This window comes from Callorhinus ursinus, unplaced genomic scaffold (genome assembly GCF_003265705.2).
Source record: "Callorhinus ursinus isolate GAN/ISIS: 27379988/994484 unplaced genomic scaffold, GSC_fseal_2.0 scaffold55, whole genome shotgun sequence".
In the NCBI taxonomy this organism is placed as follows: Eukaryota; Metazoa; Chordata; class Mammalia; order Carnivora; family Otariidae; genus Callorhinus; species Callorhinus ursinus.
The window spans coordinates 825,947-838,566 of NW_027397117.1; the positions used below are offsets into that span (position 1 = coordinate 825,947).

Genomic DNA, 12,620 nt, shown 5'->3' on the forward strand with positions numbered 1-12,620 from the left:
CAAATCAGTTTTTTGGTTCCCAGTGCCCATAAAAGTCATGTGTATGCTGCACTGTAGTCTATTGTATACAATACCATTATGTCTAAAAGCCATGTACATACCTTCATCAAAAAATACTTTTATTGTTTAGGGGCACCTGGGTGGCTCAGTCGTTAAGCGTCTGCCTTCGGCTCAGGTCATGATCCCAGGGTCCTGGGATCGAGCCCTGCATCAGGCTCCCTGCTCAGCAGGAAGCCTGCTTCTCCCTCTCCCACTCCCCCTGCTTGTGTTCCGGATCTCGCTATCTCTGTCAAATAAATAAAATCTTAAAAAAATATGTTGTTTAAAAATGCTAATCATTTGGGGCACCTGAGTGGCTCAGTTGGTTAAGCGTCAGACTTCAGCTCAGGTCGTGATTTCGGGGTCCTGGGATTGAGCCCCGCTCAACTGGGAGTCTGTTCTCCCTCTGCTTCCCCCGCCCCTGCTCCTGCTCTCTCTCACTCACTCTCTCAAGTAAAATAAATGAAATCTTAAAAAAAAAAAAGTTTTGCTATAAAGAACCACAAAGAGGGGCACCTGGGTGGCTCAGTCAGTTAAGCATCCAACTCTTGAATTCAGCTCAGGTTATGATCTCAGGGTTGTGAGATCGAGCCCGGCAGCTCCACGTGGAGCCCACGCAAGATTCTTTCTCTCTCTCTCCCTCCCTCCCTCCACCCGGCCCTTGCCTGTGCACGCGCATGTGCTGTCTCTCTCAAAAACAAAGAAGTGAAGCAATAATGGGAGGAGTATAGTGTATTCAAAAGATCTTTTTTTTTTTCCTTTTTAAGACAAGAAGGGGAAAAATCATATTTATATACTAATGGTAGTGATCCAACCAAAAAGAAAACAAGATGATGAAATGGGAAGTAGTGGCAGGTTGACCTTAGCTGGAAGCATGGTTAGTTCAGCCCTAATAACAAGAGGAAGGCACAGCGAAGTGTGGTGGGAGGATAGGAGCTTTTTGTCTCTTCTGATGGCTTCTCTTTTCTCACTGAATTGGGAAGCACAGTTCTCACTGAATTGGGAGATGCTGAGCTGAGAGTGAGAGCAGTATAGGAATCACGGAGGGTTGAACAGAGGGGTGAGGATTTAGGTCATCTAGAAGTGCAGGAGAGTGAACAGACTAGAGAAATCTTGTCGGAATGCTGGGCGGTGTTAGGGCCCACTTGAGGTTCATGGTCATGAATTTGAGAGGAGCTCCCACAGTTGGGTGTTTTCTTCAACCATATTCAGCTGCTTTGGGCAGGCTCGGGGCAGATGGGGAGTTGCATCTAGCAGGGCTGTGGTTTTGCCAGGAGGTTAATAAAGTGAGAGAGGGACAAGGGAGTGCTTTTCACTGACCATGAACTTTAAGCTGGGTAAGATGGGAAGTGAGTGGGGGACAGTGGGAAGAGGGCAGGATCAATGGATTGGACTCCAGTGAGGTGGAGGGTTGTTGGGGTCAGGGCACCTTTCCTTGACCAAACTTCAGTCAGCCTTCTCTGAGCCCTCTTCGGACTTGGCCTCTACCTTGGCCCCCGTCCTTGCTGGGCCTGCCTAGCCCAGTTTAGGGAGCATCTTCCCCACCCTTGATATCTGATCACCCTAGCCTGCCCTCAGCAAGAATCCTAAGTTAGAATCCCCCTAGTCTTGGTATTTCCTCTTGGTAATTACTCATCACTGACTCCCTCATTCTGCTTGTTGGCTATAAATCCCCAGCTGCATTTGCTGTATTTGGAGAAGAGCCCCATCTCTCTCCCCTATTGTGATAGTCTGGACACCTATTACAAGAGTCCTGAATAAAGTCTTCCTTACCATTTTAACCAGTGTCAGATTAATTTTTTCCTTGGCAGGCATACCAGAAAAGGGGAACAGAAAGGAGGAGGGGCTGCAGTCATTTACTGGCAAGGACAAAGTCTGGGCATAACCATTGGGGATTATGGAGGGTGAAATCTGTGCTGATCTATGGAGTTCAAGCAACTGCCACACCAGGGTGTTGAAAGTCTCATCGGTATGGATATTGAAATCATCAAAAGCCATGACAGGATGGTGTGGGAAAGATCCACGAACCAAACTCCGTCGTGGGCAGCACAGATGACCACTGAAAATGCCACAGTTCAGCTGTTCATGAGACCTCTCCCTGGCAAAGCCACATTTGGGCCGCTTTGAGCCCGTTCTCTTACGGGAATGTTGCAGATAATCTACAGCCAAAGACCAGAGGCAGTAATAGCGGTGTTCATTTCCTGAGGCTCAAGTGACATTGTAGCCACAAAGGACTTTATCAAGATTAGAAACTGATTAAGGAAGCCCTCCCAGCTTCAGTTTCCTAATGAAGCATCTACCTCACAAAGTGCTTATGCATATATAGTGTATGCAAACGACTTACTGTACGTTTACCCAGTGTTTTCAAGTGCCCATTAGTTCATCGAACCCTCTCATAGCAACCTTATGCAGGGTTCTAGTTAATCCCCATTTTACAGATGAGGAAACGGTGCCAGGTGGTGCTCATGTTGATGGTACCCGTAAAGAGTGAGGAGGGGGGGAAAATCCCATCTTCCGGAAGCTCACAAGTCCTGTCATCTCTGCTCGAGGGGACAACACCTAGCAGGGAGGCATGAAAGCCGCAGGAGGACGTTGCGGACTGACGGTGGCCTGCGCAGCCAGAGCTCGCCGGGATCAGCGGCCGATGGCTCCCTCCGATGGCGGACGCGGAGAGCGCAGCCGGTGGGAGGAACCGGCCGCGAGGGGCGGACCTCCTTGGGGGTGAGGGCTGAGGCTCTAGGGTTAGAGACGTTCCCGGGATTCGAGAGGCTGGAGGAAGAGGACTTCGGAAGGCGCCGAGCGACGCGGCCCTGCGTTCCCGACGACGCACCTGGGCCAGGTGTCACGGCCCCGCCCACCTGCAGTGGCCTTCCGCGGTCACCGCACGCCCCTTTCAGTGGTGGCTCCTCCGGGCGCCTCCGCGAGCTCGGATTGGGGTCCACCCGCACAGCGGGCACTTGTTTGCATCGGGGTGATGGGCGCCTTAGGAGCGGTGGCCTACACCGTGCCCTCAGGGGCGACCTAGGGAAGCATCCCGGGTGCACGTGGAGCGGGAGCCGGAGCCTCGCCGGACCCCCGAGCCCGAAGGGGGCGGGGCTTCATGGGCGCGCCCACGGGGCGGGGCTGGGCCCGGGGACCAATGGGGTGCGTGGGCTGGGGGGGCGGGCTCCGGGCCTGGCATCCCGGTAGCTGCAGCTGGCTTTTCCGGCACCCGTGCCCCCTCGGCCCGTAGCAGACCCCCTCCGGCTCTCGGGGATCGCCCCCGGGCGGCTGCGTCCTCCGGGTGGGTGAGTGAGCGCCCTGCCTCTCCCGAGCTGTGGGGATGCGCCTGGCCGGAGAGAAGCGGATCTCGGCCCCCTCCAACCCTCCCGGGGAGAAAGTGGGCAGGAACCGGGGCGGGGTGGGGGGAGGAGGACCCACCTTCTGTTGCTGGCCTGAGTCTTTGTTTTGGTAGTCGAGTGGGTGGTCGAGATTGCAGGGCGCCTCGTGTTGGTGGGAGGAATCTGGTGAGGCTAGGGGGAGAGGAGCTGGTTTGAAATGGGTTGAGAGAGAGAATTGATGGAGGACGGGGCTTTGGAAGATTTGGAAATTTCTCGTTGCCATGGGTGAGGTGATTGCTTGAGGGAGTTGGGAGGGGGACAGCTCAGGACACCGGAGGAGGGAGTGAGGAGGGCCTCCTGCCCAGAACTCACTTCCCTTTTTGGGGGATTTGTTTCCCCTTGCACTGCTAGTTGAAAAGGGAGAGTAGCTTTGCCCCTTCTCAGAGCCATTGCCATCCTTAGTCTCAGGGATATTGGGGGGGGGTCCCCGGGAGCTGGGAGGGGATTTGGTACCCAAATGCTAAGGGTGTGGAGTCTGCCATTGTCCTGAGAAGTGGCAAGGACCAGTGTGCCCCTCACGAACTCTCTGAGTTGCTGGTGAGTTCTTGCTGCTCTCCCTTTTGGGGAAGTTTCCAGGTGTTTGGTTAGAGATGTTTTTGAGGGGCTCCGTGGAGCTGCTTTCCATTAAGGAAACTGTCTTTTGCAGGCCTCATAACCCACTGGTGGCTTCTGCCTGCTCTCTGCCATGGCCAGTGAGAACTCTCCTCTGCTGGCCTACCGGCTCCTGGGGGATGAGGGGGCTGCCTTCTCTGCCAATGGGGCCGGGGGTCCTGGAGGGGCATCTGCCCGGAAGCTCTCCACTTTCCTGGGTGTGGTGGTGCCCACGGTCCTGTCCATGTTCAGTATAGTTGTCTTTTTGAGGATTGGTGAGTGGCGTGTGGGGCTTCCTCAGGGGTGCAGTGGGGTGAGGGAGGGGTGGGGCTGGGATGAGGTGGGGGAAGGGTCCTGGGAAAAGTGGGTGGATGAAGAGCTTGGGGAGAGGGCTCCCCGTGGCCTTGTGTTTAGCTCTGCCCTGCAGGTAACTGATGCTGATGACCAGTGTGGTGGTGGGATGCATGAGCCACCCTCTGACCTGCTTTGCCACTCCTGTCCCAGGGTTCGTGGTGGGCCATGCTGGGCTGCTACAGGCTTTGGCCATGCTCCTGGTCGCCTACTTCATCCTGGCGCTCACCGTCCTCTCTGTCTGTGCCATCGCCACCAACGGAGCTGTGCGGGGGGGTGGCGCCTACTGTATCCTCCAACAGTGATGGACTGGGGTCTGGGCTTTTCTGTCTTGTAGGGAGGAGATGGGGCCGGGACGGGGCAAGAGAGAGGCAAGTTCTAATGAATGTTCAGCAGGCAGGCCGATATAGGGAAGGTGACCAACATGGCCTTACATGTATGTTAGTGCTAGTCTCCTGTCCACCAGGTGCTTCCCAGCTGTCATTGTGGTTCTCCCAACAGTCTTTGTCAATTCGGTCGTTCATTTTACAGTTGAGGAACTTGGAGCTCAAGAGTATTAATGACTTGTGTAAAGCCACGTGGCTTGGGAGTGGCTGCGCTGGGCCAACTTGACACTGGGGACGGTCCTGGTGTGTGCAGGGAGACAGGGCTGCAGAGTGCTTTGTGCCCAGACCCTTCTTCCTGCTCCATTTCGCTCTCTTTTCCCTTAACACTCACCCCCTCCTTCCACTTTTAGTTATGATCAGCAGGACCCTGGGGCCTGAGGTTGGGGGCAGCATTGGCCTCATGTTCTACCTGGCTAACGTCTGTGGCTGTGCCGTCTCCCTCCTGGGGCTGGTGGAGGCCGTGCTCGATGTCTTCGGGGCTGGTCTGTGCTCCAGGCGGCTCTGCGGGTTTGCGGGGTCTGGGATTCCGGGGTCACAAAGGAGAGAGCCCTCTCTAGAAGAAGGGCCGCGTGGTCCATTAGCTTGGCTTTCTTGAGTGCCTCCTGTGTTTCCCGCCTCTTGGGGACATCTGAAAGATGGTCCTGGCCCACAGGCAGCTTACCGTCTGGTTGGGGAAGCCCAGGCTAGCACCCCTAAAATCAACAGAGCAAGACTGGTGCTATCCAGCAGGGAAGGGTAGGATGCTGGAGGACAGTTGAGTAGGGGAGTGGGCAAGATAGCCTTTGAGGACAGTGGGGCCAAAGAGGGGGTTTGTTCCTGCTTTGATTCATGGTTGGGATCCCTCCTGGGGGTCTGGTCTTCTAACTCTCTTCCTTCCTCTTTGTAGACTCCACGGGGTCCAGTGGACTTCAGGTTCTGCCCCAGGGCTATGGCTGGAGCCTGCTCTATGGCTCCCTGTTGCTGGGCCTTGTGGGTGGGGTCTGCACACTGGGGGCTGGCCTCTATGCCCGCGCCTCCTTCCTCACGTTCCTGCTGGTCTCTGGATCCCTGGCCTCGGTGCTCGTCAGCTTTGTGGCTGTGGGGCCCAGGAGCATCCCCTTGACCCCTTGGCCCGGCCCCAACGGCTCCTCCCTGCCGCCCCAGGTCGGCCACTTCACTGGCTTCAACAGCAGCACTCTGAAGGCCAACTTGGGTGGTGAGCTGGGCACAGGGGTGACAGGGTTCTTGGGGCAAGGGGCAAGCCTGTGAGGGAGCTGGGCCCTTGGAATCCCTGGATAAGAACAGACGTCAGAGAGACTCAGGGGCAGGAGGTCAGATCTCTGAACGGTGCAGGTCATTTAGCATCTGGCCAGTGTGTCTGGCCCAGTGGGGCGCCAGCATGACCACGAGACCGATCCTGCCTTAGAGGAATTTTTTTAGTTAGAGAGATAAAAAGGGCATTCAGGAAACAATTAAATCACACAATAAGACCAAGAATGATTCAAGTGGATGAGAGTCAGGTGAGGGGTCATCTGGGGATGGTCCCGGTGTGTGCAGGGAGACAGGGAGGAGGGAGGCTGGGGATTTCAGGTAGGAGCCAGAGGGAAGGTGTCTCAGGAAGGAGCAAGGACGAAGGCCTGGAGGGAGGAATGAGGAGAATGGGGGCAGGGGTAGGGGAATGGAGGTGATGAGGCCAGCTGAGCCAGGGCCTGTGGCCGGTCAGGGCTGGGGTCTTGGGGAGGGTAGTGGGGGAGGCGCGGGGGTTTGGGGCATGTGGCGAGAGGGTGGCAGGGCCAAGATGCCCGGATCCCTGTGAGGGATACCGACGCCCTCTTCTTCCTGGGAACCATCCCTCAGCTGGCTACGCCAAGGACTACACCACGGGGGCCATGATGACCTTTGCCAGCGTCTTTGCTGTCCTTTTTAACGGCTGCACGGGCATCATGGCGGGGGCCAACATGTCAGGTGAGAGCCTCTGCCCGCCGCCCCCTGGGGCGTGGGGCGGCCACCCTGTGTGCCCCTGTGGGAGTGCTGAGGGCTCCGGGATGTAGGGGATGGTGGAGGGCTGACCTCTGCCCTTCTGCTCCTCTCCCTCCAGGGGAGCTGAAGGACCCCAGCCGGGCCATTCCTCTGGGCACCATCGTCGCTGTCACCTACACCTTCTTCATCTACACTCTGCTTTTCTTCCTCTCCAGCTTCACCTGTGACAGGTGCCAGGGGAGGGGGCCGGCCTGGCCCTCGAGGGGGTGGAGGGGGTCATGGAACAGGGCTGCCACACCGGGATCACCCAGCGCATCCCAGGCTGGCGGGGCAGGTACCCCCGTTGTCGGGATGCAGGGAACACGAAGACTGTTTCTCCCACAGGGAGAGAGAAGGAAGTGCCGCCACCACCGATGGGGATAGCTGGCTAAATGCCGGTCGCCAGCCTGTAGCCAGTATTCGCTGTGTTCCTGGGACTGTTGTAGCGTTTGGTTTGGGGGGGTGGGGGATGGTTTTCTCATCAATTTGTATTTCTGTAAATATTTGGATTCTTGTGCAGATACTGTTAGGAATGTCTACCATGTGATTAAACCCAAAGCAGCGCAATGAGACCCAGGGGATACCATGTCTTTCCCCTCCGGGCACACATGATGTATTACAATGGGCTTTGAGATCAGGGCTGGGTCAGTTGAGAATACCCAGGACTACCCAGCTCCTCACCCTCACGTAGAGTCAGAGCACTTTTCTCACGGCGGCCCTGGGAAGGATGCAAGTGTGTTATCTACGTCCTGCTCTCCCTCCCCCCAGGACCCTGCTGCAGGAGGACTACGGGTTCTTTCGCGCCATCAGCCTGTGGCCCCCACTGGTGCTGATTGGGATCTACGCCACGGCGCTCTCAGCCTCCATGAGCTCACTCATCGGGGCCTCTCGCATTCTCCACGCTCTGGCTCAGGATGACCTCTTTGGTGCGCCATCCCCTGCTCCGTGCCCGGTTCTGAGCACACACCTTCCCTGCTCCCCCGTGTCTGTCTTGGTCTCCACTTGGCCCAGGCTGATGTGTCCGTTGCGTTTCTGTTTGCACAGGAGTGATCTTGGCGCCGGCCAAGGTTGTGTCCCGAACAGGGAACCCCTGGGGAGCTGTGCTTTATTCTTGGGGCCTAGTGCAGGTAAGCCTTCCTTTCAAGCTGTCCTTCCCCTTCCCCTAAGCCCCGCCTGGTTCTGCTCCCAGGACCAGGAGGGGCTTGGCCTTGGGCTGGGAGAGTGAATGACAAAGGCAGGATGCGTTGGTGTTTAGCGGGGGATGCACGAACGCCCAGCCTCTGGGTCCTTGCCTAGCTGGTGCTCTTGGCCGGGAAGCTGAACACATTGGCCGCTGTGGTCACTGTCTTCTACTTGGTGGCCTATGCTGCGGTGGACCTGTCCTGCCTGAGCCTGGAGTGGGCCTCGGCCCCCAACTTCCGGTGAGAGAAGATGCCTGTGTCCCCAGAGACAAAGAGGGAGGAATCGGAAGGACTCAGTCTGGGGGGGGGGGGGCCTGAGGCTGGAGGGGGGAGGCGCTGAGGCTGGAGACGGAGTGGAGCGGTCGCCCCTGAGTGCCCTTCCTTCTCTCCCCCACCCCCAGCCCCACCTTCAGCCTGTTCTCCTGGCATACCTGCTTGCTGGGGGTGGCCTCCTGCCTGCTCATGATGTTCCTCATCAGCCCCGGGGCCGCCGGTGGCTCCCTGCTTCTCATGGGCCTGCTTTCCGCCCTGCTCACAGCTCGAGGAGGCCCCAGCAGCTGGGGCTACGTCAGCCAGGCCTTGCTTTTCCACCAGGTTGGGGGGCTCGGAGGAGGGTGGGGAGTGGGGGAGGCAGTCTGGGAACCCCCCGCCCCCCACCAAATAGGCCTCCTTGTGCCGTGGCTGGAGTCAGGGTTCTTGTCCGAGAGGTGGTGAGTGGGGGCTGCCCGCTTGAGCCCTTCCTCTCCACACCTTACCCCTGCTCCCAGGTGCGAAAGTACCTGCTCCGGCTGGATGTCCGGAAGGATCACGTGAAGTTCTGGCGGCCCCAGCTGCTGCTCCTGGTGGGGAACCCCCGGGGTGCACTGCCTCTGCTGCGGCTGGCCAACCAGCTCAAGAAGGGGGGCCTCTACGTACTGGGCCACGTCACCCTGGGAGACCTTGGTGAGTCGCGCCCCCCATGTCCCCCCCCGCCCCCCCTCCTGTTCCCTCCCCAGCTTCCTTCTCCCTCTCGCCTCAGATGCTCTTTGTGTTCTTTGGGTCCAGAGGCCTCATGCTTCTTCCCCGATGACGCTTCCAACCAGCCAGAGCCCTGCTCAGACCTTTTTCTTTGGCCCATTGGGGATTTGGATTCTAGGAGAAAAGTACATGGGTTTGGCTCTCATCTGCTGCCTCCCTTCTCTGCAGACTGCCTGCCCTCTGACCCTGTGCAGCCCCAGTATGGGGCATGGCTGAGCCTGGTGGACAGAGCCCAAGTGAAGGCCTTTGTGGACCTTACCCTCTCGTCCTCTGTGCGCCAGGGGGCTCAGCATCTGCTGCGGATCTCTGGTCTTGGTGAGCTACTCCTCCCTGGGTCCCCTCAGCTCCCTCTGTGGCCCCTTTCAATCTCTGCTACCGTCCCCCAGAGAGTAAACCACAAACTGCAAACTCCGAAAGGAACTCAGGGTCTAGTCCAGATAAGATGCAGCGCTCAAGTTCAAAGATAACAGATGGTGTGAAAGTCCTGACACCCGGGGACTCATCTGATTCTTGGATGGACTGGAGATGGGTGCCACTGACATTGTTTTTTTTTTTTTCCCTGTCCCCAACATTAGGGCACAGGCTCTGAAGACCACGTTGTGTGTCTGGGGACAGTGGGAGAATTATTTGAGGCTGGGGGGCTGCTCCATCAAATCTAGGGCAGATGGTTTCCAGACATCCGACTTCATGACCGCTATGCACTGATGTGGCCGGTGACAAGATGGTATCTCAGCTGGGGCTTGGAAGGGGCGGAGAAGGAAGGGGTGGTGTGACATTGGCCTCCAGAGACTTCAGAGGATGCAGAGGGTGTGTGGGGCTGATGCTTTCTGAGTGAGTGTTCGATTCCCTGCTTTGTTACCCTGCCTTAGTGCCGAGGCCTCCAGCCTCGCACCCCAGCTTCCTGCAAACCCGTGCTGAGCTGCCATCTTCTTTCTCAATCCCAGGCGGGTGTCAGCCCCCTCCCTGAGTGCATACTCCCTTCTCCACTTAGCTCTGGCTCAGGTTCAAGTGTTGGACAATATCCTGTTCAGTGTAAATCAGAACCCTGGACGATGCTCAGGAAGGGATGACTAGTTTCATTTGCAAGATTGGCTGGAGTTCACACCTGCACAGGTGTTTTGGGCTGTTGTCAAGCATTGTTAGAGAGCTTGGTGTCTCCTCAGCCCCACCCTCTGTGGGGGAAACCATGCCGGGAGACCACTACTTTCTGCCACATTTATCCTCAGAAAAATGATTCAAATGAAGGGAAAGGATTTCCTCCAAATAATAAGTCCTCCTGGAGTGCAGAACTTGATTTACTGGTGGATTTTGAGCAACCCGTCTGTTTCACGAGAAATAAGCCTTAGACACGATCTCAGAGTTTTTCTGTAAATTCAGCCCTGTTAAAGTGGGCATGGGGGGGAGGCTATCCAATTTCACATTGGTTGTTCAAAAATTTAAAAACCAGGAACTGTCAGCAGGGACTTGGGGCATTGTGTTTGCTACGCGCGCGCGCGTGCGTGCACGCGCACACACACACACACACACACACACACACACACGGGTCAGAGGCTCAGAGAATAGGCTCTGGTGCTGGGTACCTTGTGTTTACCTGCGGACCCCAGTATCTTCTGACTGTGAGCCTTGGGGCAAGTGACTTCACTGCTCTGTGCCTCAGGTTGCTTATCTGTGAAAAGGATGAGTAAAGAGTCCCTACCTCATAGTGTTGCTTCAAGAATCAGATGAGTTAAAACACAAAGTGTTTTCAACAGGACCTCGCCCTTGGTTAGTGTGTGCAGATGGTAGCTGTTTCTTCCCCGGGGACCAGGCTTTGGACCTGCCATCATTAGGGCCCTGCAGTGGTAGGAACAGATCAGGCCAGTTCTCATCCTCCCCCAGCAGAGGCTGGGGTGCTCTTTCCCTGGGGATTGAGGCCATGAGCTTGACTGTTGCCTACTCAGGGGGTCTGGTCTGCCAGTGCAGTCAGACCCTCATCTCCATCACGAAAAAGGTGTGCAGCTAGGAGCTTGGAGCGGAGGCATCCTACTGCCATGGACAGGAAGTGCTCATTAGTTAAGAAGAATCGCTGCTGAGGCGAACTTTCGCCTTGTATTTAAGTGGGGGAGATTAGTCATGTAGATGCAACAAATAAATGCATGCAAAAGCATTTGGGAAAACTAAAAGTCATTATGCAAACGTGCGAAACGTTGCCGGGAGAGCCCAAGCATGGTGTGAAGGCCATACCTGATGGCTGACGTGTGTCGCTGTCAGCGTGTCTGAGTGGGTGCATATTAGCGTGGGGCAAACTTGGCCTGCGAGTCTGATTCCTGTTGGTTCCTTCCCACCTCCCCCTCTCTGCCCCCAGGTGGCATGAAGCCCAACACGTTGGTCCTGGGTTTCTACGATGATGCTGCACCCCAGGACCACTTCCTGACAGACCCGGCTTTCTCTGAGGCTGCTGATGGCATCCAGGAGGGCGGGTCCCCGGCCCTGAGCTCCCTGTTTCCTCCACCCCGGGCTCCTGGGAGCCCCCGGGCTCTGAGTCCCCAGGACTATGTGGCCACGGTGGCAGATGCCCTCAAGATGAACAAGAATGTGGTCCTGGCCCGGGCTTGTGGAGCGCTGCCCCCTGAGCGGCTGAGCCGGGGGTCTGGGGGCACCTCTCCGCCACATCATGTGGACGTTTGGCCCCTCAACCTGCTGCGGCCCCGGGGTGGGCCTGGCTATGTGGATGTGTGTGGCCTTTTCCTGCTGCAGATGGCAACCATCTTGGGCATGGTGCCTGCTTGGCATAGCGCCCGGCTCCGGATCTTCTTGTGCCTGGGGCCTCGAGAGGCCCCCGGGGCGGCTGAGGGTCGGCTTCGGGCACTGCTGAGCCAGCTGAGGATCAGGGCCGAAGTGCAGGAGGTGGTGTGGGGCGAGGGGGCTGGGTCTGGGGAGCCCGAGGAGGAGGAGGAGGAAGGGGACTTTGTGAATGGCAGGCGGGGAGACGCTGAGGCAGAGGCCCTGGCGAGCAGTGCCAACGCCCTGGTTCGGGCCCAGCAGGGGTGCAGCCGAGGAGGAGGGCCTGGGGGGCCTGAGGGTGGGGATGGCGAGGGTGGGCCTGCCACGGCCCTCACTTTCCTGTACCTGCCTCGGCCGCCAGCCGATGCTGCCCGCTATACTCGCTACCTGGCGCTGCTGGAGACTCTGACCCGTGATCTGGGCCCCACGCTGCTCATTCATGGTGTCACCCCCGTCACTTGCACTGATCTCTGATGCCCGGGGCCTGAAGCAGAGGGTGCCTGGGTCTAGGGACCCACCTTGATTAGTGGATGTGGAAGGGAAGGGCAGCCTCCCGCCTGCGCTGCATGGGGGGTGTGGAGCCTGGTGGAAGGACTAGGGGATCCTGGGCTGGGCATCCATCTGTCCCTGGGAGAGGGGCTTCAGGGCACTCATGCAGGACAGCGGTCCCGTCCCCACCACGCTGGGGGAGGAAGCCAGTAGCCCTCCCCACTGGCCTCCCTCCCTTCACTGGTGCCTTGATGGAGGCTGGGTCTCTGCTTTGACTCTCAGCTACCTCAGTCTCCCCTCGCCCAACAGATTCGCAGACCCCTGAGGTTGTGATGTTTTTGTTGTTTTATTTTTCTAACCGCTGAACGTGAATAAAAGACCGAAACACTAAGGGCTGACTGAGCACTGCTGGCGGGGAGGGGTAG

General features: G+C 57.5%; 1 protein-coding gene across 5 annotated transcripts; it reads left to right on the top strand.

The window, feature by feature from the left end:
* The first annotated feature begins 3,201 nt into the window (after positions 1-3,201).
* Positions 3,202-12,586, top strand: SLC12A9 (solute carrier family 12 member 9). 5 transcript variants are annotated; one of them, XR_003206414.2, is made up of 15 exons: positions 3,202-3,326; positions 4,066-4,285; positions 4,515-4,649; positions 5,098-5,229; positions 5,634-5,942; positions 6,584-6,691; positions 6,825-6,936; positions 7,514-7,671; positions 7,790-7,872; positions 8,042-8,166; positions 8,328-8,520; positions 8,694-8,868; positions 9,112-9,258; positions 9,519-9,667; positions 11,288-11,376. XR_003206414.2 is itself a non-coding variant. In XM_025864702.2 (14 exons), the coding sequence occupies exons 2-14, from the start codon at positions 4,105-4,107 to the stop codon at positions 12,178-12,180; spliced, it is 2,751 nt and encodes a 916-aa protein (XP_025720487.1). In that variant the 5' UTR covers positions 3,202-3,326; positions 4,066-4,104; the 3' UTR covers positions 12,181-12,586. The 5 variants fall into 5 exon arrangements, 4 of the variants coding, with proteins under 4 accessions (XP_025720487.1, XP_025720488.1, XP_073740374.1 ...); XM_025864702.2 differs by lacking the exon at positions 9,519-9,667 and having other exon boundaries at positions 11,288-12,586; XM_025864703.2 differs by lacking the exon at positions 9,519-9,667 and having other exon boundaries at positions 3,202-3,322; positions 11,288-12,586.
* The last annotated feature ends 34 nt before the right edge of the window (positions 12,587-12,620 follow it).